Raw genomic sequence first — 24,947 nt, 5'->3', positions numbered from 1 at the left:
CACAAAAAAGTACCTCAGTGGGAAAACATTTAGATTAGATCTATTTTTTATCTGTAAAAAAGAATCTGTACATAACAGGTGGCTGAAGCTCAGGCACCATTGTTAACAACGCTTCAAGTGACCGTCATAAAATGCCTATTCTATGAATCTAGTTTGTTGTGAGTTCTGCAACAGCATATAACTCCTGGGTTACAGAATTGTTCCATTTGACCAGATGAGGGCTAAAATGAAAGAGCACTTTTGAAGTGACCAGTAAGTAACAAACATGCCAGTAGGTTTCGTTGTGGCAACCTACATGGTGCTCTCTTTAATGCCTCTTAGTCTTTTCATAATGAACTATGAAATTATTTAATTAATGCCAATTAAATGCATTAAACAATTTCATCCATCCGATGGTAACCATGTATTAGTCTCCTCATTACTAGTGTATTGTGTTAGTGAATTAATTTTAAAGCCTAATGTCACAAACTCTGGAATAACCATGCAAAATCCATTGTGCTGCAATATCTCATTTCATTTGAGAGATGGAAGCTCACAAGCAGGTGTCAGGCATTTTAAACTTATTATATGTTACAGTTACGATGGATTAAGGATATGTATCTGTATCCTAAGACCAATAGGTATTATATTATATTATATTATATTATATTATATTATATTATATTATATTATATTATATTATATTATATTATATTATATTATATTATATTATATTATATTATTTACTTGGCTACCCTTGAGCACGTGTTCTCCAAGCAGCTTAACTGAGAATAAAATGTAATATTACAAGATAGTACTTAAAATACAAGAAATGCAGTCACATGCATTCTCCTCCCCATTCCCTTTCAAACAACAAAAAATAAGTTACAGTGGAACCAATGTTTTGTATATATTTTGACATGGCAAATGATGACCGAAGACTGAAATGCATTATGTTCTCCTGGGAATGAATTGGTACACCTCAATTTAGCATTGTTGGCTTCAGAATAAACATTCAGAATGTTCATTCCATTCCTAAAGAAATCTAAACTTCACATATTTTCAATATTTGTCCTGAGTCTTTACTGGAAGTGTAATTAAAAGCATATAATCTGCACTAATTTTAGTGTACTCTATAATTAGAAGAGTTCTTTGGAATTAGTGTTCCACCTTAGCATGTCCTAGAACAGACCTGGGGAAAGTGCGGCCCACGGGCCACATACAGCCCGTGAGCCACTCCTGTCCACCCGACGGGTCGTTGTTCAAGTCCAGCCCACCCGTCACCACTCCTGAGCTGGAGCCTCGGCTCCCGTCACCCAGCACAGCAGAAAGCCTGGCACCGGGCAAGAGGTGCTGCAAGTGCCCACACTGTCCTTTGTGTGGCATGGCCCGCCTATGGGGAGTGGACTAGAAGGGCAGGATGGACAGCGGCGGCGCCTTCGCCACCACTACCATCACCGCTGCTTCTGCCTGCCCACTCGCGGCTTGGCCGGATGAGAGAGCTCTGGCGCCGGTGGGTGCGTCCTCTCGGCCTCCCTTCTGGCCATGATGCGCGGGCTCTCCAAGGGCTGGAGGGGCATCCACTGAAGGGGGGAGGCTGCCATGGGGTGGGCAGGCGCTGGTGGGTGCGCTCAGTCTGTTGCTCAGCTTCTGCTCCTTGGCGCTGCTTGGTGTAGCCATCTTCATCAACTACCAGGAGAGCTGTGAGGAGCACGCTGGCAGCGCCCATTGGCCCGAGCAGCGCCACCACCCTCCTGCCGCCGCTGCCCCACTTGCTCTTGTGAGGCACCCAGCTGCGGCGGCTCCCTTGCAGCAGCGGCGGCATCAGTGTGGCGCCCGCCTCGCCAGCTGCCCTCCGCAGGGACCTGCTGCTGCTGGAGGACCCGTGCGGGCGGCCGCTCTTTGCCACTTACGCTGGCCTCTGGAGGAAAGGTTACTTGCTGGGTGTTGACAGCCAGCAAGTAACATTTCCACCTCGCCAACCTGGTGGAAAGAGGTAAGGGGGGAGGCGGGGGGGTCACCAGCAGATGGGGGTCTTCTCTGTGCTTCCCACCACCATCCGGTGGACTTACTTCTGCGCCCACGCCTGCCCAGGAAGTGCCGTCTACCATACCGTTCTCCCCGCTCTTATTTTCAGGATCTCCAGGCAGACCCCCACCATGATTTCTCCAGTGCAACTCTCTCCTTCCCGTCCTTCCTTCCTTCTCTCTTTTTCTTTCCTTCCTTCCCTCTCTTTTTCCTTCCTTCTCTTTTTCTTTCTTTCTTGCCTTCCTTCTTTCATTCTGTCTCTCTCCTTCCTTCCTTCCTTCCTTCCTTCTTTCCCGGTCCACACCCCACTTCTTCTTTCAAGTTACAGCCACACAACTCTACCCGCCTCCCACCTTCAGAGCCAGTGACCTCTCCATGCCCCGCTTTCTGTGCTCCCAGTTTGTGTTCTCTTTGAAGGTTTCTGCTCATAAAGAAACACTCATTTGACTTACATCACCAGGGCTACCCCTTTTTTTTACCTGAGCAAAGTTGGTTTGGCTCCCAAACACAGTTCAGAGTTTTCATGTGGCCCCCTATAGAAATTAATTGCCCACCCCTTTCCTAGAAGATGGCTGCTATCAGAATAAGAGAACATACCTCTGCATTATATGCTACAGAAAGGAGCAGCTCCTTCTGCATGCTGTCCCATCAAAGATCCTAGATAATGTTAGTAGGATATGTTAGTATGCAACAGACAGATGCCATCATTTTTCTGATGGTACAGCATTGCTGTTCGCCTTGTTGGTCCACTGCACATTGCGTCTTGTGCTCCAGCTGACTACATGAAAAATGAGTGGCAATTAATGATGGCTTTAAGGAAGATCTTTCTTCCATTGTGAGTTTTTGATCCTACACTAACCCAAGTGGAACAGTGTGGGGAGCCTATGTGAATATAGTAATTGTGAGTAAGTTTTAAAAACACAAAATATGAACAACAGTGATAACATTTCCCAAAAATTCTAAATGTATTACAAAGCTTGTTGCTATTCAAAGAAATAAGCATAATGTACAGTTAGTATAATGACTAGAACCTTATTACTTACATGACTTGGCATGCAACAAGAAATACGTCTTAGCTAGCAGCAATTCACACAGTAATTCTTGCTCCTTGGTTTAACACTGGAATATGTAACTAAGGAGCTTCTGACTAATTTCTGATTGTCCACTCCAATCCTTTGAACTAAACAGGTTTGGGGTAGCATTATGCTTCATATTTGGGAAAAATATGTGCAGCTAAGAGCTGTGTATAGTAATATTAGGCAGGCGCAGTATTTGCCTACTTGAAGTCAACACAATAGATTTCGTGTGTTCAACTGTATTTTCCCAGTCCCAAAACAGATGCTGTTATTCTTTCCCTGTTCCATTCACAATAGGAACTAGTCCTACCTTGTAGTAAGCTGATAGAGCTTCAAGTGGTAGAACCTTATGGGAGGTGAAAGCAGGAGTGGCTATGTATTGCGACCTTGCCAGTTTATTAAACAACCTCTCTGGGTTTTGTAGCTTTAAGTGGACAACAAACTCAGAAGATAGCCAGAGCCCCCGGTGCTGAGTTTATCCTGCTGGATCATGTGTATTGTAGGTCTGGGGAAGGGACAGTATGGCTGAGCAAGGACTATGGTCCTCCCTGCCTACCCTTCCGTGAGTGTCCCCACCCAGTACCAGAAGATCCGTGCTAGAACGAATTTCTTTTGCATTTCTCGAGCAGGGGAAAAGGTATAAATTGCTTAGGCAGGGAAAAGATTTAATACGAATGTTGAGAAGGGAGGGCTCACTTTGTCTGGGCAGTACGGGCAGCCGCAAATCATACTGGCATCTGCAGTGAAGTTGCAGTTTAAAAAACTCTTTCCATCTGGTACACCAGTTCAGGCACTGCTGAGGATGTTCAGTCTGTTATAAAGACTTAACAGCAAACTTTAGGCATTGTTTGTCATCTTAACATTCTGGCATTATTTGAAAACCTAATCACGCCATCATTATAACTGATGGTTAAGTACAAACTTGCTCAAAGAAAATGGATGATGTGACATTTTTATGAGCAATACCCTCCTCCATATTTTCTGCTTACACAGTCAGTTTTTGACAGAACAGAAAACAGGGCTGCTTATGATTTGTCAGGGCAGTTACTGTGGTGAATAAAACTATCGTTTGCCATGTTTTTGAACATTGGATTTAAAAAAGGATAGTCTTATGTCGCCTACAGATTTCGTATATGTGTTTATTGCAAAGCCCTGGTGAGTCAAGGAAGCAGCAGAATAGCTTTATGCAGTCATCATGTATTTCAGATATGATTTTCATGCTTGTAAAAGTATTAACATTGATCCACACTGTGTCTGGATTAACCCAAATACAGAGCAGCTGAAGAAGATTCAGCATATAGAGGGTGATGCTGCTCTTAAATTCACAGTATATGGTCTGGGAGGGAAAGTGATGGAAACCTGAGAAACAAAGATTTTAGAAATCAATCTGGCTCTTATAATTATATATACATTTAGCAATGTACTTGGCTAAATAGGAGTGGATTGGGAATAAGATAAAAGGAGTCAAATTAATATTTCAAAAATTCTTATAAGACTTTACATTTTTTTTACTCACGTCTCTTTGTCATGTTTGTTGCTATTACACTGTTGCACTAAAGGGCCAAGGGTAGAATGCAGGAGGCCATTCCATTTTATTCTCAAAACACCCCTCAGAAGATGCTGCTGCTGAGAAAGAATGAGTCCTATAGCACAAGATCACTTGTTAAACTTAGTGGCTGAGCATGGATTCAGGTTTCTCCCGTGCAGGGTTTCTCTGTTGCCTTACTCTTGCTGCTGAAACATCTGATGTGAATCATTTGAAAATACATCAACATGAAGTTATTGTATCCTCTTGTATCTCTGTGCAATTAATAAAATGATATGTGGATTATACTGCTGATACTGGAGCAGGTCTCTTCAAATTAGCTGCAGTTACTTAAGATTGCTTCTCATTAGGATGCAGTCTTTAGCAAAGTAACTATTCCTCTTTTTGTGGTGTTTTCATATAGGTAAAGGTAAAGGTTCCCCTTGACAATTTTTGTCCAGTCGTGTTCGACTCCAGGGGGCGGTGCTCATCCCCCTTTCCAAGCCATAGAGCCAGCGTTTGTCCGAAGACAATCTTCCGTGGTGACATGGCCAGTGCGACTTAGACACAGAACGCTGTTACCTTCCCACCGAGGTGGTCCCTATTGATCTACTTGCATTTGCATGTTTTCGAACTGCTAGGTTGGCGGGAGCTGAGACAAGCGACGGGCACTCACTCCGTTGCATGGATTCGATCTTACGACTGCTTGGTCTTCTGACCCTGCAGCACAGGCTTCTGTGGTTTAACCCGCAGCACCACCATGTCCCTACTGTTTTCATATAGACCTAACACAAAACAATAACCAAGCACCTTGAAGTGCTGTCTTTTGAGATTTTTCTTAGAACCAGGCTGCGTATGGCCAAGGGTGGGGTGGGGGGACATTCTCACGAAAAAATGGCTTTGCCTGTCAGGACTGTTCCAAAATTTAGGTGGGGAGGCTCTAAAGTTAAAACATTCTCCATGTTTTGTTCTGTATGTCTGTCTCTTTTACACATAAAAATAAACATGGTTTGGAGAAGACAGTCTAAAATCCTTCCTGATATGCCATATCTGTATATGGGCAGGGTATCTGTTTGCTTTGTGGTACATGTTTGGATGGAAGAATAGCAAAACATGTAATGCCTTTGCCTTCCTTGGCTGCATTCTGAAGTATTACATTCTCAGTTGGAGCACTGACACTAATGAAGCAACCATCCAGTGCTGGAAATATGCTCAACTATGCTTCCTGCCTGCCTGCCTGCCTGATACCACTTTCCTCCCCAAAAGATGTAGTGCTAAACTATGGTTTGAGGTGGCAGTTTTTAATCTTTTGCCTGTCAGCTATTTCAAAAGCCCCAGATAGCATTATATGTGATTCTGGGAGGTGGAATTTCAGATATCTGGAGGACTAAAGGTTGAGAACTAAAAATAAGGGAAGGTTTGGATGAATTTGTAATAGAGGTGGAGGGAGGAAGAGACAGAGAGTGCATGCTCCTGAAATTGATACCTGTATTTACAAAATATATTTTGTGGAGAGTCAGCATTAGCCATTTATCAGGCTTCATCCTCCCAACCCCTCTAATGTAGGTTATAAACCATATTGCATATCAACCTTAATCCAAATATTTCTGATTTTTATGCACATGTGGACTTGCAAAGACAGGAAAGATTTCTCCATCTCATTTGCTCTCCTGCTTATAAAGAAGAAACAGAACTTGTCCAATTGTGGGCTAATAGCACCATTTATCTCTCTATCTCAGTAACCAGGTATCAGTCCATGGAATGGGTTCATGTATGGTGCCCACATCAGATAGCATGCTTGGGATGATGGACTTTACTGTGACTGTATCACATTTAGGAAGCGCAAGAGCCAGTATTTCTACAACCAGTCAAGCTTGGTTGGTTGTTTGGTTTTTAAATGAGAGTTTGATTTGAAGCACTGTGGCTAAGAGACAACTGCAATTTTGGGAAGACATTCATTTACAGTGTCCACAACTTTTGGGACTCTTTGTCACAAACTTATTAAATCACTCTAAGGCAAGCCACTCCTTTTACTCAACTCACTATCTCCACCATCTGGCAATAATACTGAGGGTACCTTATAAAGTTACAAGGATAGTAACACGTTAAATATATGAATAGTCAAAAGTACTATGCAGGTGGTAAACAGTTCTTTAATTTATTGGATGTCAAAATACTGTATTATGTAATGAGGTTCTAGATAGAATTTTGTGGAGGTACAAATAGTACTCAAAGTATTGTTTCATTTTATATGCTTACATGTTTTTCTTATTCAAGGAATTATATGTTTATATAGTTTCAAGTGTAATTCATGGTCCTGGGCATGCAAGACATAAAATTTGTACATGGTCTGCCTGCACTTCTTTCTTTGAACCAAACTGGATTTATACTAAGACATTCTTGTTTTAGATTTGTTGTATTAGAAGACTTTCCAGAGAGGTAGCTGTGTAAGTCTGTTGCATTAAAAACAACAAAGCATCTTATAACTCCTTAAAGAGTAACACATTTATAATGATGTGAGCTTCCTTGGACAAGATGCTACTTCAGGTGGGTGAGATGTTATACCTGTCAACTAAAGATGGGAGGGGGTTTCAGAAGAGAGGACAGAGGCATGTGAGGAAGGCATGAAGACCTGCTGTAGCTAGATTTTTCCCTGTTCTTATCCTCAGGCCCTCTACCACCAATTGCCCTGTGGAAAGGGTCCCAGTGGGTGATTTTTACATGTTAATATCATTGTGATTATATGGTTATAAGTACTGTAGATCTAACAAATCTGTTTGTTCAACATACTGGCTGCATTTTTTGTTGTGATAAAATGGAAGATTGCATCCTGAAAAGAAAACCCTTTGCCTTAAAAGTAAAAAGTTGGCGCTGTTATTTAATCAACAGCTATGTGAAGTTACTAGGTGAGAGAGATACCATAAATTACAGAATGAAGCATATTATGTTCTGAAGAGAAATCTGAGTCCTTGAAAAAAAAAATCTGCAGATAGGTTACTTGAACTTGGAAAATTAGCTGTCTGTTTCATGAGTCATTAGGCATAGGTGTGGTGCTCTGGTCATACCTTGCCTTTCCAGTACAAAAGGTGTATTATCACCTTGTTGTGATCAATTATTTCCTGACCTGTAGCGATTTTTAAGTGTAAAAATAATGCATATTTTTGTCATTGCAAGCCCCCAGTCCCAGAATATATTCTTATAGCCCAAGGGTGCGTTTGTGTTAATTGCGGCTTGAGAAATGTACCCTTTAGGTGGGAGATCAGCTAACAGAATGGTCTATTGCTGCTTTCCAATCCCCTGAATCTGTAACTGAAAATAAGACATTCTCAAATACACAGTATGTATTGCTGTATTGCTTATTAAAATCAGGTAGACATCTTTATGTACCTACTTGAATTCTATTGTGTTGTAGAATTTCTGTGTGATTTACATTTAAATCAATTCATAAAACTGAAGCTGAATTCTCACCTGAAAACCAGAATGTATTTGTTTTCTGGATGTTAACAAAAGAAAAAAAACACTTTTATCATTCTTAAGTGGAATAAGATTTACAGCATGTAAAAGCACATTTACATTGATGCTAGATGCTGTGAGAGAGAGACAGGAGAGGAAACATAGATGCAAATGGCTTTAGCATTCATTCTGATTTTTATCAGATTCACCAAATGTCTTTTTAAAATTAAATTTAGGCATAATACTCAAGAGATGGATGTTACAGTGTACATACCATTAGCTCACATTTATTCATTATCAGCAGTGCTCTATGATGTGCAGAACTGGAGAGATTATTTTGCCTCGTCTTGAAGTTTAATGAGATTTACAGGCTGCATGCTTGTGGCCTTTGTCTAGTGAAAGAAGAAGTAATTACTTGATAAAATGAAGTGCATCACTATGAACAATTGACCCTTTGGAACAATCCAGACTGGTCAGCAACCTAAATCCACATTTTAATGCCATCATTATAGCTTCAAACTTAAGAGTTTCCAGGGTACAAACAAAAGTATTGTCTTCTTTCAAAACAAGCCGAGTTCCATTTTCTGACTTTATGAAGTATTTAAACTGAATAATGTTGGAAGAGACCGAAAACTCTTCTGGAAAGCCATCCAGCCTGCTTTTGGACACCAAAACAATGCGAGATTTTATTTTTGTTATGAAATCAGGAGCGTTGCAAAAAATTCGGAGGCCCTGTGAACGGTCGTGGCTGTCCGTTATTTCTAGAAAGGTAGTCTCTCTGGATGCAAGCTGTTCCTTCTCCCACCTGGATCTCACTGCATCAGCTAATACTTTAAGCTGAAAGAATTCTGCCTCTTGTGCCAGAAGTTGGTTTTCTTTAAATCCCTCCGGTAGAAGCAGTTCTCCATTCCGTAGGAAGTTCAGAACGTGCCTGAATAGCAGTCCGTCTCTGTCTATGAAATAATGACCATCTGCGTCAGACGGACAGAGCATTTTTCCATTGACAACTCTTTCCAAAAAAGAATCTCGATACTTGGTCAATGTTTGCTTTTGTGTAACGTACATATATCCACCGACATTGAGAGTAACTGGAGACATTTTGCAGTTCTTGCTGTGATCAGTGCCTTCTGAGTCGATGCTTTTTTTGTCATTCTCCGTTTCCTGCCTGTTTGTGTTCTGCTCCATTCTTAAGACGGCTTCCTTGCCTTTCTCTTCTTTTGGTTTGTAGAAGGATTTCTAAAAGCACCTTTATGCCGCTCTAAAATGATGACAGACTGGGAGTGCTCCAAGCATTGCATGAGCTTGTCAGCACAGTTTTGCAGCAGGTGGCGTAGAAGCTATGTATGCAGTGTGGTATTGGGAGTATGACTGTAAGACACACATTTGCATTTAACTGTATAAGGGCAAGAGGATGGCTGAGGAGAAAGTGGTTTTAGTTATTTTTCCTTTCAGGCTCCAGCGGTTTAAATTATGAAAGGTTCCTTCCATTTTAGCAAGGCAGAAATGTAACTGTTGCTTGGATTGTAATATTTAAGATGAAATATAGATTTGAAGATTATGAGAAGCTTTACAAATATTAGGTTGCTAACTTTGTTTTGAAATACCTTTTGAAAGGATTACTGAACCTTCTAAAAGTATGTTTCATTTAATGCATTTAATCATTTTAACAGGTTTTCACCGTCATTTTGAAATTTTTGATCCTTGCTCATGAAGCAAATGGCTAGTGTACTGCCTAATTAAAACCGTGTTTAAAGCAGTGCTAAAAAGAAATATCTTTATACTTATGGTCTACATATGTGGTAAAATTTGCTTTTTATTGGCATGAAGGGAATACAATCTGTGTCTGTGTTCTTAGAAAACATTTTCATGGCCCAAAATTACTAAATGATTGCTAACTCTAATGCTGGATTTAGTTTACATGGAAATATTTAACATATCTTCATTTTCAGTTAAAATGGTATTGCTGTATCTAAGTGTAAGACAGGAGACAGGACTGTAACAAATCTTTGTATATCACCTCACATTACAGCTTAATAACGCTGAGTACTGTGAGGTGTTATACAAAGATATTGGTTGAAGAAAAAAAATCTAAAAGTTGTGACAGAAAGCTGCCTCATATTTTGTTAGAACAATCATGGCTTTAAGGCTCCTGTTTTAAAAAATGAAAAGAAAAGGGCTCTCTCTTTTGTGAATATCTCTAGAAAGCTATAAGACAAGAGGAACAGTGAAAGTATAGCTCTCCACATCCTTGCAGAGACTAGAATCCGAAGGGCAGAGCCTGCAGCTTAGCATTCTACTGCAAAGAAAAGAATTAACACTTTCAGCCTTCTCCATGCCCAGCCTTTTAAAAGATACTGCAGTATTTGGGGCTTATATCTCAAGGGTAAGGAATAATTCTGGATCTGAGAATTGGATGGTGTTTTCATCGTGTTGAATTTAATATTTAAAAATGCCCTGTCCGTGAAGAAAGATGCTCATATGCCACAGATGTTGAAGAAGCCGTCTCTATTGACACTATTCATTTTTGACTGGGATTAGTTCCCACACCATGCTACAGCAGTGCGTAATCTTTCTATAGTGCTATAGGTGCATTTGTATCTCCTCTTATGCAAAAAAGGAAATGTATTTTCCTTTTATGTGTATAAGAGAAAAGAATAGCTAGCTGTACAACAATATTCAGATTTCAGTTTATAGAGATGGATGTGGAGCTGGCCAGAATATAAGAACCCTGAAACCTGGGTGGTGAACATCCAAGTAAAACCTTTTCGGTTCATGCCTTATCTGCACATTATCAAACACTTCAGCCATACAGAAAAATTGCATGCCTTTTATTTATTATCTCGGCACAAGGGGTCAACTGTATACAGAGGTATTATGCTGAGATGTTGTGTTCTTCTCACATGTATTTTGTCTTGTAGAATGCACACGAAATTAGATCTACGTATATGTTCATTGTACTACACTGTCACCTGTTCTGTAGCAGTGTTCCACATTTTGACCACTTGCCATAGACCACCCTTCAAAAAAAAAAAAAAACCCTAAATCTATTGATCTTTTTACTATTGGGATCCTTTTTGTTCCTGTCAGTTGGACTTTTGGGGACAAAAAATCCATGCCCTTTTTCACAAATCATAATGTGATGAAACAGAAACAATGTGCCTTAGGTTGTCAGTTGTTACTCAGGGAAAACTGAAATTTATTTCATGTGGGAAAACTGGAATTTATTGGGGTCACAAAGTATTTCACAAAAGAGGATTTTTTTTATTTTTATGGTTTTTTTCCTCTGGTTTTGCATTACTTTTATTGCACAGTGTGTTGTCTGTTTCTGTGTGCTTAGGTGGAGTACTCTGACACATAAACACTGTGCATTGTTATACTCACAATACATGAAAATTCTCATTGGGAGCTGAACATTGTCACTATCAGACAATGTGTTTTTATCTTGGAACAAGAATGTTAGTTAAATCTGAAGCAACTTAGTATAAAAGCTTTAAGTGTATATAAAAGGTATATCTGTACAAGTATATATAGTACAAGAGTGTAAGAAACCTGCAATGTGCTCCTGTTTGTATGTTATGGGGTTACTTGCTATCAAACCCATTGGGCTGGCGGAAGATATCATATCCTGGGGCTGTAAATAAACACAAGGAGAAGATGGTACTTTCAGCAAGCTGATATGAACAAAATTGTGCACTGGAAGGATATAATTGTTACAAGGATATAGTCTTCTGGGGACATTTAAAAACAGCTTATATAACAGGCTGGTAGGAACATTGAACACAACGACATGTATTGTCAATAACTAATATTAATATATCTTGTGTGGTATTTTGTTAGAATCATTGATGAAACTGATTATTATTTACAGAAATGAAACAGCCAGACTGCATTCAAAATATGAATAAAATCTTTAAGTTGTCTTTTTACAAATAGAGATAATTTGTTGAAATGATCAACCATATGATTCGTTTTGCTAATTTGGGTCCTCTTCTGTTCAAGAAAAACTGTCATTGGAAGGAATAGTGGTCCAACGTGCAGAGTGCAGGCCTGCAGCCAGTGAAAACTATATGAAGTTGAAAAGGTGAGCCTTTCTCATTGTGCCTGTTGAACATTTTGTACGGTAGCTTGATATAATATATACATTTGCTCTTTTGTAAGGATACAGTAATGTCTGTAATGGCATAATTGTTAAGATACAGAAAGGAGCTTCTTGTAATGTATTACCCACAGTTCTGTCATGAAGAGGTTGAGTCTTTTCTAACGTATACAGTACAATACCTCTTTTTCTCTTTGGTTTTTTATGCTGTGTTCAAAAGTGGGGGCTTTAAGAGTTTTCACTCTCTTGCCCAGTCTGCTTGCCTAATCACATTCCAAGGAAAAGGGAAGTTAAGAGACCTGCACAACTTTCTTCCTCATTGTGGTCAGTCTTCCGTTTCCTGCATTATAGGTGTAACCCTCCTCACTCTGTTTCCTTTCTTTGCCTGAAATACATTGTGACAGGCTGCATAGACCTCTGAGACACAATTGGTTCTTGTAGAGCAGTGCTTCCCAACCTTGGGTAACCCGAGTTTTCTTGGACTGCAACTCTGAGAAACTCTGGGCAGCACAGCTGGTGGTGAAAGCTTCTGGGAATGAACCCAGGAGCACCCCCAAGCTGCACACTTATTTTTTCAATGGGAATGTAATCCCATCCAGTACTAGCTGCATCCCTGATCCTTGCTCTGCCTTTTGACTGACCAAAAGCACCTCTGCCTTGTCTGGATTAAGTTTCAATTTTTTCAGCCTAATCCGGTCCCTTACTTATACCAGACACTAATCTAGAGCCAAAGTGTGTGTAGGCATCCTTCAGTCTCGAGAGACTATGGTATCGTGCTCTGTGTGGAGGTCTTGGAACAGTGTCTTGTGTGGCTGAGAAGGCCAATTCGAGAGTGACAATCCCTTCCACACTGGAGACAAATCCAATCTGTCCCCTGTCCAGCTCCCTGGTTTTGCTTGTTTCGGGACTGCCTCTTTGCCTCGGTCTGCTGTACAAGTGTCTCTTCAAATTGGGAGAGGCCATGATGCACCGCCTGCCTCCAGGCTGAACGCTCAGACGTCAAGGTTTCCCATCTGTTGAGGTCCATTCCTAAGGCCTTCAGATCCCGCTTGCAGATGTCCTTGTAACGCAGCTGTGGTCTCCCTCGGGGGCGGCTTCCCTTCACTAATTCTCCATACAGGAGATCTTTTGGAATCCGGCCATCAGCCATTCTCACGACGTGCCCAAGCCAACGTAGACGGCGCTGTTTCAATATTGTATACATGCTGAAAATTCCAGCTCGTTCTAGGACTACTCTATTTGGAACTTTGTCCTGCCAGGTGATACCAAAAATGCGTCGGAGACAACGCATATGGAAGGTGTTCAGCTTTCTCTCCTGCCGTGCACAAAGGGTCCAGGACTCGCTGCAGTATAGGAGTGTGCTCAGGACACAGGCTCTATAGACCTGTATTTTGGTGTATGCCGTCAACTTCTTATTAAGCCATACTCTCTTTGTGAGTCTAGAGAACATGGTAGCTGCTTTCCCAATGCGTTTATCCAGCTCGACATCTAGGGAGAGAGTGCCAGAGATTGTTGAGCCAAGGTACACAAATTCATGAACAACCTCCAGTTCTTGCATGGAGATAGTAATAGAGGGAGGTGAGTCCACGCCCTGGCACATGACTTGTGTTTTCTTCAGGCTGATAGTTAGTCCAAAGTCTTGGCAGGCCTTGCTAAAATGATTTATGAGTTGTTGGAGGTCTTCAGCAGAGTGGGCAACAATGGCTGCATCATCAGCAAAGAGGAAGTCCCGCATGCATTTCAGTTGGACTTTGGTCTTCGCTCTCAATCTAGTGAGATTAAAGAGCTTTCCATCTGATCTAGTCCGGAGATAGACACCTTCTGTTGCAGTTCCAAAGGCCTGCTTCAGCATGACAGCAAAGAAGATCCCAAACAGGGTCGGCGCAAGGACACAGCCTTGTTTTACTCCGCTTCGGATGTCAAAGGGATCTGATGTTGAGCCATCAAAAACTACAGTGCCCTTCATTTCCTCATGAAAGGACCTGATGATATTAAGGAGTTGAGGTGGACATCCAATCTTGGGAAGTATTTTGAAAAGTCCATCCCTGCTAACCAAGTCAAAGGCCTTTGTGAGATCTATGAAGGCCACAAAGAGTGGCTGTTGTTGTTCCCTGCATTTCTCCTGCAACTGTCTGAGGGAAAATATCATGTCGGTGGTGGATCTATTAGCTCGAAAACCACACTGTGATTCTGGATACACTCTGTCTGCAAGCACCTGAAGTCTCTTCAGCACAACACGGGCCAGCAGCTTCCCTACCACGCTGAGAAGAGAGATACCACGGTAGTTATTGCAGTCACCCCTGTCGCCTTTGTTCTTATACAATGTGACGATGTTTGCGTCCTTCATGTCCTGTGGTACTCCACCTTCTCTCCAGCAAAGACAAAAGAGTTCATACAGCTCAGTGGTGATGATCTCTTTACAGCACTTCAAAACTTCAACGGGGATGTTGTCCTTTCCAGGTGCCTTGCCAGAGGCAAGGGAATCCAAGGCCGCTTTTATTTCTGCTAAAGTTGGTTCACTGTCCAGTTCTTCCAAGAGAGGCAGGCACTCAATGTTATTTAGTGCCTCTTCCGTTACTACATTCTCTTTAGAATATAGCTCAGAGTAGTGCTGCACCCAGCGTTCCATCTGCTGTGTTCGGTCCTGGATGATCACGCCTGTAGTAGACTTCAAGGGAGCAGATTTCTTCTGTATTGGACCTAAAGCCTGCTTGATACCGTCATACATTCCCTTGATGTTACCTGTGTCCGCTGCTATCTGTATCTGAGAGCAGAGCTGAAGCCAATAATCATTTGAACATCTCCTGGCAGTCTGTTGGACTTGGCTACGAGCAGCTCGAAGAGCCTGCAAGTTGTACTCACTAGGACAGGCTTTGTATGCTGCTAGAGCTCTCCTCTTATCCTCGATGGCTGGAATCAGCTCCTCCGAATGGGCTTCGAACCAGTCAGCCGTCTTTTTGGTCTTCTTGCCAAATGTGGACAGGGCAGTGTTATAAACAGCGTTCTTGAAGTGTTCCCATCGTTTAGGTGCATTTGCATCAGCCGGGCCTGGAAGGGTTTCCTGAAGCGCTTGGGCAAATTCCTCTACTTTTCTTTGATTGTGAATCTTGTTGATATCTATACGTGGCCTTCCTTCCTTTTTAGTGTGATACAATCTCTTTGTTTGCAGTTTTATTCTGCTACATACCAGGGAATGATCAGTATCACAATCAGCACTCTGGTAACTGCGTGTGATCGTAATACTAGATAGGCTAGAACGTCTAGTGAGGATCAAATCAAGCTGATGCCAATGCTTCGATCTTGGATGTCTCCAGGAAACTTTGTGTTGAGGCTTTGTATTAAAGAACGTGTTGGTGACACAAAGACCATAATAACAGCAAAACTCCAGCAAGCGTTGGCCATTTTCATTCATCTTCCCAATGCCAAAACGGCCTAGGCAGGTGGGCCAAGAGTTGTGATCAGCACCAACTCTAGCGTTAAAGTCTCCGAGAATGAACAGCGGCTCTCTCTCAGGGACTTTTTTGATAGCAGCTGCCAAATCATCATAGAATTTGTCTTTGACTTCTGTTGTGGATAACAGTGTTGGTGCATATGCACTGATGAGGGTGACCAGTCCCACTGATGACTGGAGCTGCAGAGACAGGATTCTTTCACTCCCCACAGTAGGTGGAACAATGGATCTCAGCAGAGTATTTCTGACCGCAAAGCCAACACCATATTCCCTGGTCTCGTTCAATGGTTTTCCCTGCCAGAAGAATGAGAAGTTTTTTTCCTTGACAGATCCCATGTCTGGCAATCTCGTCTCTTGCAGGGCAACAATGTCCATCCGCAGTCTACTCAGTTCAATGTCGATAATAGCTGTCTTGCGCACGTCGTCTATTTCCTGCAGGTTGTCAGAAAAGCCAGGGGTCATTGTCCGAACATTCCAGGTTCCCAGCTTTAGGGCAGATGTTTTCTTCTGATTGTTGCATGGTGCAGGGTTATTGATCTGTTTTTCGGCTCTCCCACCATCAGAAGTAGCCCCTGGAATCATGCTCTATGCCAATCGAGCAAAACGTATAACCAGTAACTGCTAGTTCCTGTGTTATTTCGACACTGTATGCAAAGCTGGAGTGTCCTCTCCAGAGCACGAAGCCTGGGTAGAATAATATGGAGGATAGGCTGTTACCCAAGCAGCAAATCCCCCCTCTCCACGTCACTGAAATAGTCCAATGGAGAGGCAAGAGCCAATACAACTGGTTCCAGCGACGTCGCAGGAGTTGGCAGAACAACACGAACTGTCTACGGGACTCCGGCTCCAGATTTTGCCTCGAGGTTATCTCCTGAAGCCTTTTCCATCAGTGGATATAGCCACAAGGCAGTGGAGGTTTGAAATCAGAGTTTTCCTTCTCTTAGATGGGCTGCCTTACATGGCTGACGAGTCCCACCTACCCGCTCTGCTCCCTAATAGTGTGGAAGTATGACCCTACTCCTGAAACATTCCTGCCACCAGGTGTGTGAAATGCTATTTGGCTATCCCATTTAGCAGATTAGAGTAAAAAATAGAATGAGAGGATTTCGCGCGCCGTTAGGCGCGCGCTTCTGCTGGCACTAATTTAAAGGCAAAGCCACGCCCCCTCAGACCATGCGGTCAAAGGGTCAGCCTACCAGAAAAGATCACACCAACTAAAATGGCCCCCAAGCACAGCTCCCTCCTGCCTCCGCTTCCTCTTCAGGAAAGGGGCTTAGAGCTTCTGCTGGCACTAATTTAAAGGCAAAGAGCCAAAGTAGCTTCCTTGGATTTAGGTGGCAAAAAGAGGCAGAGCTGGGTGTCATCTGCATACTGGTGACACCAAACTCCAAAACTCCTGATAATTTCTCCCAGTGGTTTCATGTACACTGGTGTCTTGATTTATGAACGCCTTGACCTGTGACCATTTTGACTTACGAACAGCTCTGTTCGCAAAATTTTGCTTTGACTTGCGAACAGAGCTTTGACCTACAAACAAAAAAGGCGGGGAAAGGGCGGGAAATCCAAACTTTGGTGGCAAAGAGGCTGCTTTTTTGTAGCTCTTTCACCTCAACAGTTCAGGAAAGGGATGCGGCGGGGGTGGCCCAGCGTTGGGAGGCTTGAGCCTGGCTGGCGTGCTTCAGCCGCTTGCTTCCCAGCCAGGCTCTGTCTCCCGAAGCCCGGCCAGGAAGCAAGCAGCGGGGATGGACCCTGTGCCGGGAGACAGGAGCCTGGGAAATTCTCGTTGCTCGCTTCCCAGCTGGGCTCTGCCTCCTGACAGTTGTCTGTTGGCCTCGCGCCCCTGGCCTCCTTCCCCCTGCTCTACTTAGCCCTAGACTGCCTGGTCGCCATTAGAGACACCTCAAGACTGCCGCCTCCTTCCCGCTTTTTTTTTCCTTGCGCCCTCACCTCGCCGGTTGAGCCAGAGCTTGCCCTCTGGGCCCACCTTGCTGGCCCTGGCACAGGATTCAAAATGTAAACTATTGATATATATGAATTCAGCATTTGTGTTCTATATGGCAAAGGTAGCATAGTTTTGAAACAGCAAACATAAAAAAATCAACATGTATTTAATATATTCCTTTAAGAATTCATTAAGGAGACAGTAAACCTGTTTGGCCATTTTATACTTTATCAGTCTGTTGGTCCATGCTGCTGAGAAGTAGTTGCTTTAACTCACTCTTATAGTGTTGGTTTTTGATCATATAGGGCAATTGAATCTTTTCTGCCACTGAGTTTCTCAGTATTTTTGAAATGTCATGTAATAGAATTAGTAGATGCTATGGTCAAATACATTCAGGTGATGTGTGTTCCAAACGGAAGGCCCTGCTCTGTACTTGAAGATCCCACTCCTATCTCTTTATATTAATGCCTCGTTACTGTAAATAAGTTTGAAAAGTTAGAAGAAATTGAAACCTGGTGTAAACCTGTAGCTCACAAGCCACATTCAGTCCCCAAATTCCAGGGAATCTAATTTCTGATTAGCTATCTGTTTGGCAATGGGGAGAAGGCAGAGAGAAGCAGTCTTATTTGATTTGTAAAATTTTCAAAAAGTTTATTTTTTCGTGAAATAAACCTTTTTCCTCATTTTTCTTCTGGAAAAGTGGAAATTTTCAGACATTTTACATCTCTAAATCTTATGGAGGATTATTGTAGTATGTTTATGTGCATGGATGGATACTTCAACATCTCATCCTAATGATCTTGATGTGGCTGAGACCACTGTAATTGGCAAGGAAAGGTGGGTGAGAGAAAGAGACTTCAACCTCTCCCCCTCCCAACTGTTTCATCACTGAAGATTATGGTTTCCAAATACCAGTTGCATTGGCTTGTTTTCTTCCTTGATCACATACCTTTTTGACACCACTGTAAGTGTACAGTTGTTTTTTTAAAAAAATTAAAATAAAGCACATATTTAAAGGACCATCAGTCATGGTAATTGGGGAGAAATGTAAGTAGTACAGTTTTTACAATATGAAAGATTAGGTTTGTTGAGAATAGAACAAATTCTACTTTTTTCATCTCTTGCGCAAGAAACCTTAGTTCTAGAAGAAAAACGCACACTAAAGAATTGTAAAACATGTTTTTCTTTGTGTGTGTGTACGTGTGTATGTAAGATTTTGGAAAAATAAATCTCAGCATAAAGTGTGTGAAAGAACAGAATAGCTATGTTGCTGTGGGTGGATGAGGATTGTAGCTGTGCCTTGGGTACCTCTTTCTGCATAATATTGCTGAGCTACTCAACAGCTTGTAATGCAAGTCTGTTCTCTTGTCATAACATCACTCAAAGAAAATTAATAGATTTTTTCATACTGTGCTGTGTCTTATAGATTTCATATACAGTTGCAGCTCATTTGTAGCATAAGACCCATTAAGCTGGTATTGTTAGACTATTGCATTTTTAATCAGTTATATATGTTATGTTGGGTTGCAGTACTTGAGGGACTTTTCCCAAATATCATAGTCATATTGTTTATGGCAATATCATAATAATAATATCAAATACCCTGTTGGATATTTTCTGTGCTATGCTGTGCTGTGACTTTTAAAGACTAGTCTTTGTTTTTGATATCAAGTGCTCCATGATTTATGTGTAAAAGTTCTCCTGTCTTCTTCACTGAAGTTTCTTCAGTATTTCTGAATGAGCTATGAATGACATCTCCCTGTAGCTTCATATAGACGTTAAATAATATAGGGGATAAAATAGAGTCATAGGTAAAGGTAAAGGTACCCATTGACATTTAGTCCAGTCGTATCCGACTCTAGGGGCGGTGCTTATCCCCGTCTCCAAGCTGTAGAGCCAGCGTTTGTCCGTAGACAGTTTCCATGGTCATGTGGCCAGCACGACTAGACACAGAATGCTGTTACCTTCCCACCGTGGTGGTATCTATTTATCTACTTGCATTTACATGCTTTCGAACTGCTCAGTTGGCAGGAGCTGGGACAAGCAACGGGAGCTCACTCCATCATGTGGATTCAATCTTATGACTGCTGGTCTTCTGACCTATATAATCAGATGATATGGTTTCAAACAGGGCACTCCAAGTACTGAGCTCTAAATTATATTTTTAAAAGCCTTAACAGAATATTATCCACCATTATCACCAAAGGCTATAAGGTGAAAACATTATCCATGATTTATACCTTGATAGAAGGGGTTGGAGCTACCACAGTATAGTGTGCCCTGTACCCAAACCAACCAGACAGTCCAACTAGCTATCTGATCAGTGATACAGAAAGCTGTTGTGAGGTACAGGGGAATTAATATCATCATGCTCCCCTTATCCCCTCCTTGGCGTAGATAATCTGCTAAGGTGACCAAAGCAGTCTCAGTTCCAATAGTGCTAATTGCCCCAATTATTTCCATGTTCTGAATATCAGTCATGATTTTCATTGTGCCACTGAAAAAGGAAGAAGCTCCCCAAGCACACTCAGGAAAACATTAGAATCCATCTGGCTTCTGGGGTGGATTGTTTTGATTCTGCACCCCAATGAAGGTTCCAGATGGTGATATGTAGGTGATAGCAGAGATACAATTAACCATTCCACTTTCTGATCATTAACATCACCAGAAGAAAATATCAAATGAGGAGTATGCTCTGCTATGTGCTGTGTAGAATCTTCTAAATAGAAGAAGATTGTACTGGTCATAGCAGAAACGAAGTCCTAAGCCATTCTAGACTGACCAACCTGGATGTGAATGTCGAAGTCCTACAGAACAACTGGCCCGAGGTAGTCCTGGAAAAATGGAATGGTTTCCCACTGTCAGAGGTATCGGATAATGAACTTTATTCTCTTGTCTATTCAGTCTATATGCATACAAAAAACTGAATTAGATTTAGTTGAAGGAATGTTGATAAGGTACGATGTGTAGGTCAGTGGTCCCTAACCTTGGGATGCCAGATGTTCTTGGACTTCAACTCCCAGAAATCCTGGCCAGCAGAGGTGGTGGTGAAGACTTCTGGGAGTTGTAGTCCAAGAACATCTGGAGGCCCAAGATTGGGGGCCACTGGTGTAGGTGACAAATTACGTACTGGCAGAAAATGATAAAAACGTTACATGACTACTGAGGAAGATGAAAGAAGGAAGTGCAAAAGCAAGATTACAAATGAAACTTTAAAAGACAGAAATAATGACTGCAGAAGCATTGCACAACTTGGATGCTGACAATGAAGAAATCAACATCGTTAAAGATTTCCTATACCTCAGTTCAGTCATCATTTCAAATGGAGACTGCAGCTAAGAAGTCAGAAGAAGACTGAGACTCAAAAAGGCAGCAATAAAGGACCTAGAAATGATCAAGTATAAGGATGTGTCACTGGAGACCAGTGTGGAGATCATCCAAACTGTTGTATTCCTGATTACTGTGTATGGATATGAAAGATGGACAGTGAAGAAAGCTGATAGGAAAAAAACCAGACTCATTCATAGAATCATAGAATTTCTTAGAATAATTAAGTTGGAAGGGGCCTATAAGGCCATTGAATCCAACCCCCTGCTCAGTGCAGGAATTCAGATCAAAGGATATCTGCCAGGTAGTTGTCTAAATTTCTCTTGAATGTCTCCAGTGTTGGAGCACTGATCACCTCTCAAGGTAACTGGTTCCATTGTCATACTATTACTATTCTGACAGTTAGGACCATTCTAACAGTATAGCATTCAACTGAAATCTGGCTTCTTAGTAACTTGAGCCCATTGTTGTATGTCCTTCACTCAGGGATGATTGAGAACATTTTTTTCATGCAGCTTTTAAAACTGTTTTGGAGAGTTAGTTGAATAATTCTCATTCTGTTTTAGAAAATGTGATTTCATTGTCTGGGGCTCCTTTGTAAAGAATCTTAGTGTCCGCTGCAGCTATTCTTCCTTTAAACCTGGGGACCTAAAGGCACATGTAACATAACATGTGCCTATTTTCTAGATGACATGAATAAAACTCTAGACACCAGTGAATAAAAGAGTCACAAGTTTGACTGAGAGCTCATTGGAGGAAACAACATTTTCTGTTTTCAATTTTGTTGGGATCTGAAGCAGGTTTGTCTCTGGATGGGCCTTGATGGTTCAGTTTCAGCAACTGCTGAAGACTAGAGAACAAATCCTTGGGATTTTGTACATCTTTTCAAGTAAGAATAATAATAACTGGTGTTAGCTTTTTTTTTTTGTCTCTCTGTAAATGTATTCCTCAAGGCCGAAAGCTCTCCACAGTGTTGAGCCTTGACAGAGGCCAAGCAATTATCTCAGTCTTCATTGTTCTGCTTAAGGAAGAATTACATATCAACAGAGCTGAGAAATTACATTCTTGTCAAGAAGAGAGAGAGAGAAAAGAGAACCTTGCTCCAGCTTTAAATTCTAGGACAATATTTTGTCATAATCATGCAAAATGTAATAGTGACAACAGCTTCGCAAGATCCGAAAAGAGAGCTTTCCAGTAAAAAACTGCATTTTAAATGAAAGTAAGTCTGAAAACAAAACTTTAAAATTCCTGGTCCTGTGAATATGTTTTCAAATAACGAGAGAATTTAGACTTTTGCTTTGACTTGTCAACAGTTCGTTACCAGTTGCCTGTAGTGTCTCCCCTTAGCCCCACCCCAGACTGTTTTGTTCATGGCTTCTAAGGGCTTGTTAAGATGTTATATTTCCTGTAATAACAAGATCTTTCTATCCAGTGGCCACTCCAAGGGTCTTTTTTGCCTAGAGAGGTGCACCAGACAACTTCCTGTCCTCACTGCAAAAAGTTTAGATGGAGAGTCCTCCGTACCCTTCTCTACTGACTGAAACTTCACAATTGGGAGGAGTCCCTTCAGCCTGGTGACACCATTGCTCAGCCAGTCTGTAAATCTGTCTCCCAAGTGAAGGCCATGGACAAGGCCATCTTGGAAACCGCCAAGCAGTGCCACTCGGCTACCCCTTCCCGCTCCAAGGTACCACGAGCCCTCTGTATTTTGACTGCGACTTGGGTTGCTAAGCCCAAGACCTTGGCTTCAACATCAAAAGCCCTGTCGAATCATTCAGTGCCGAAGCAGCAGACAGTGGTGGCACAAAGCCTCAGGTGCTGAAGAAGAAGGTGAAATCGGCCAAGCCTGACCTGGCACCAGCTGCTTCAGATGACTTGGTGTGTGTCGGCTCCCTCGTAGAGGATTAGCTTCCTCCAGCCCACTAACCATCTCAGCACCCCTCTCAGTCCCCTGACTGGACACTGACTCTCCACCACATGTGTCCCAATCCTTTAGCCCTGCTTAGGATCCGGGCTGTGGATATTCAGAGATTACTGGACACACTGGTCTGCCTGCCTTCACCTCAGTGACCCTTCCACTTCTGTCTCCTCCGGACAGTCATCAATATCAACTTTGCCTAGCTCCCTGCCTGACACCCTGCATGCCATCTAGTTCAGCACTACCATCATCGGAATGCTTTTTGCCCTGATCCGTGCTGCACTGAGGAACCATTATGCCTCAGCCCCTTTTGAGTCCTCAGTGTCCAGAGCATGGACAGTGGCCTTGAAGTCCACCCTACTGGTCTTTGATGCCGACTGACCCTTGGCTCCATATCTCCCTTGGAGAGCCACCTTATGTCAGTGTGATAAAGAAGTATGGTATGGTCAGCATCAATTTATTCTGAAAAAGCATGAAAGATGCAATGATTAAGCACCTCTGATAGAATTTACTACATTTACTGCAGTAGCTAAGTGTTTTTTTAACGTATCCGGCAAAGTTTTCAATGCAAGTGCATGGTGGTGCCACATGCAATGTGTTATTGTAACTGGTACTTCTTTCTTCATATATGCAAAAATCTGGAGGTTTTGCCTAACATTGCAGGGGCACCATCAGTGCAAATTGAGTCTGTTACATCCATTGGTATTTAGTGTTTCAAAAAAGAGAGTTTTTGATGAGATTGAAAACATCAAGTCGCTTTGCTGTCAACTCCAGTTGCTCACGAAATAAAAATTCTTCCAAGATTTCCTTTTCCTTTATGTATTGCACACATACTAATAGCTGACTGCAATTATCAACATCAGTTGACTTGTCCATTTAAATACTCCCTTTCAGAGGATTGGCTTTAATATCTTACCCAACTTGCAGTAAAATATCCTGACTTGATATTTTGAATGCGCGAGCAAATCACATCATGTGATAGTGGAATCTGCTGAATGTTCTTAAGTGCTTCAGAACCTAATACAATTTTCGGAGGTTCCAGTGCACCTGATTTTACCAATTCTTCAGCTATTGTATGAGGCTTTCCCCCCTTGGCACACAGATATGCCGCCTGATAAGAGGTTTCCAACAAATGCTTTTGAACTGCCACAAAGTCAAATTTTGTGAAAGTACTACTGGTATCAAATTGCCTTCTTAGACTTCAAGATGTTAAGTGTGTGTCCTGCAGCTATACCACCACCATGCTGATTAATGAAATGTTCTCACAACTTTAACGGTTTGAGATTGGAGTTTGAAAATATTTTGCACCAAAAAATGCATTGTCATTGGGTACCATCTTTCTATGTTGTACAAGTGAATCCATAAGCAACATAATGGTCTTTCTATTGGTGTCTTGTTAACGTGGCAAGGGTTGCTACAAATAATAAAGTAATATTCACACATTATTTTAACTACACATTTTAAGTAAATTATAAAATAATGTGTGAACAAAAATTACAATTCTTACTGAAAACAAAGAAAACTAGTGTTCGTTTGTGTGTTGGCCTGCTTGGGTATTGTACTAAATACTAAATACAATTAAATTACTGAAAGATAAAGTGTTGCCTAGTTTTTCAAACATGAAACTGTATAATTTGATTTGTCTAAAAGATACACGTGAGAATGCTGCATTCATAAAGGTAAACATCTGCTTATTTGTTGCTATCATGTGATACTTGTTGAATAGTTTAAGAATCGGGAAGGCTCCCACATTACACAGACCAGGGCTGTGAACGTGGTAAGAGGAAAGCACCTAGCCCCAAACCCTTCTATCCTATTCTTCTTGGTTTCAGCTCTGAATCTGAATTCAAGATTCAACTGTGCTCTCTCCTATTGTAGAGATTGTACTAATTGTATTCCATGGTCTAGAATCATTTTTTAAAAAGTTCCCTTGGAGCCTAGCAGCTATTCTTTATACTGTGGGGCGGTGGAGAGTGAGGATTGTAATCCCAGGGTAATGCGAAGATGCAATGTACTAGTAAAATCTGTATGATGTGAGGAACAGTAACTACGTGGTCTGTCTCCGGTGGGGAATAAAGGAGGCGGAAAACGGCTTGCCTGGCTGTCTTGCATGCTCCTGCTCGGGCAGGGACAGAGACAGTGTGGCGTGTGG

The 24,947-nt window shown here is 41.8% G+C and overlaps 2 protein-coding genes across 5 annotated transcripts in view; one reads left to right on the top strand and one right to left on the bottom strand.

Moving 5' to 3' along the window:
* Positions 1–24,947, top strand: part of GTF2F2 (general transcription factor IIF subunit 2) — a 118,345-nt gene that overhangs the window by 53,550 nt on the left and 39,848 nt on the right. For all 4 annotated transcript variants that reach the window (XM_078390690.1, XM_020797060.3, XM_078390692.1 and 1 more), the window contains one exon: positions 12,061–12,142. In XM_078390690.1, coding sequence (XP_078246816.1) covers positions 12,061–12,142 — 82 coding nt within the window. The remainder of the gene's footprint in view (positions 1–12,060; positions 12,143–24,947) is intronic.
* On the bottom strand, positions 8,070–9,427 carry KCTD4 (potassium channel tetramerization domain containing 4). Its single transcript, XM_020797059.3, has one exon. It carries the CDS (start codon positions 9,244–9,246, stop codon positions 8,473–8,475), a length of 774 nt encoding a protein of 257 aa, XP_020652718.1. The 5' UTR covers positions 9,247–9,427; the 3' UTR covers positions 8,070–8,472.

This window comes from Pogona vitticeps, chromosome 3 (assembly GCF_051106095.1).
Source record: "Pogona vitticeps strain Pit_001003342236 chromosome 3, PviZW2.1, whole genome shotgun sequence".
NCBI classification, from domain to species: domain Eukaryota; kingdom Metazoa; phylum Chordata; class Lepidosauria; order Squamata; family Agamidae; genus Pogona; species Pogona vitticeps.
Note: the sequence above shows the minus strand (reverse complement) of the source record. Positions and strands in the feature narration are given on the sequence as shown.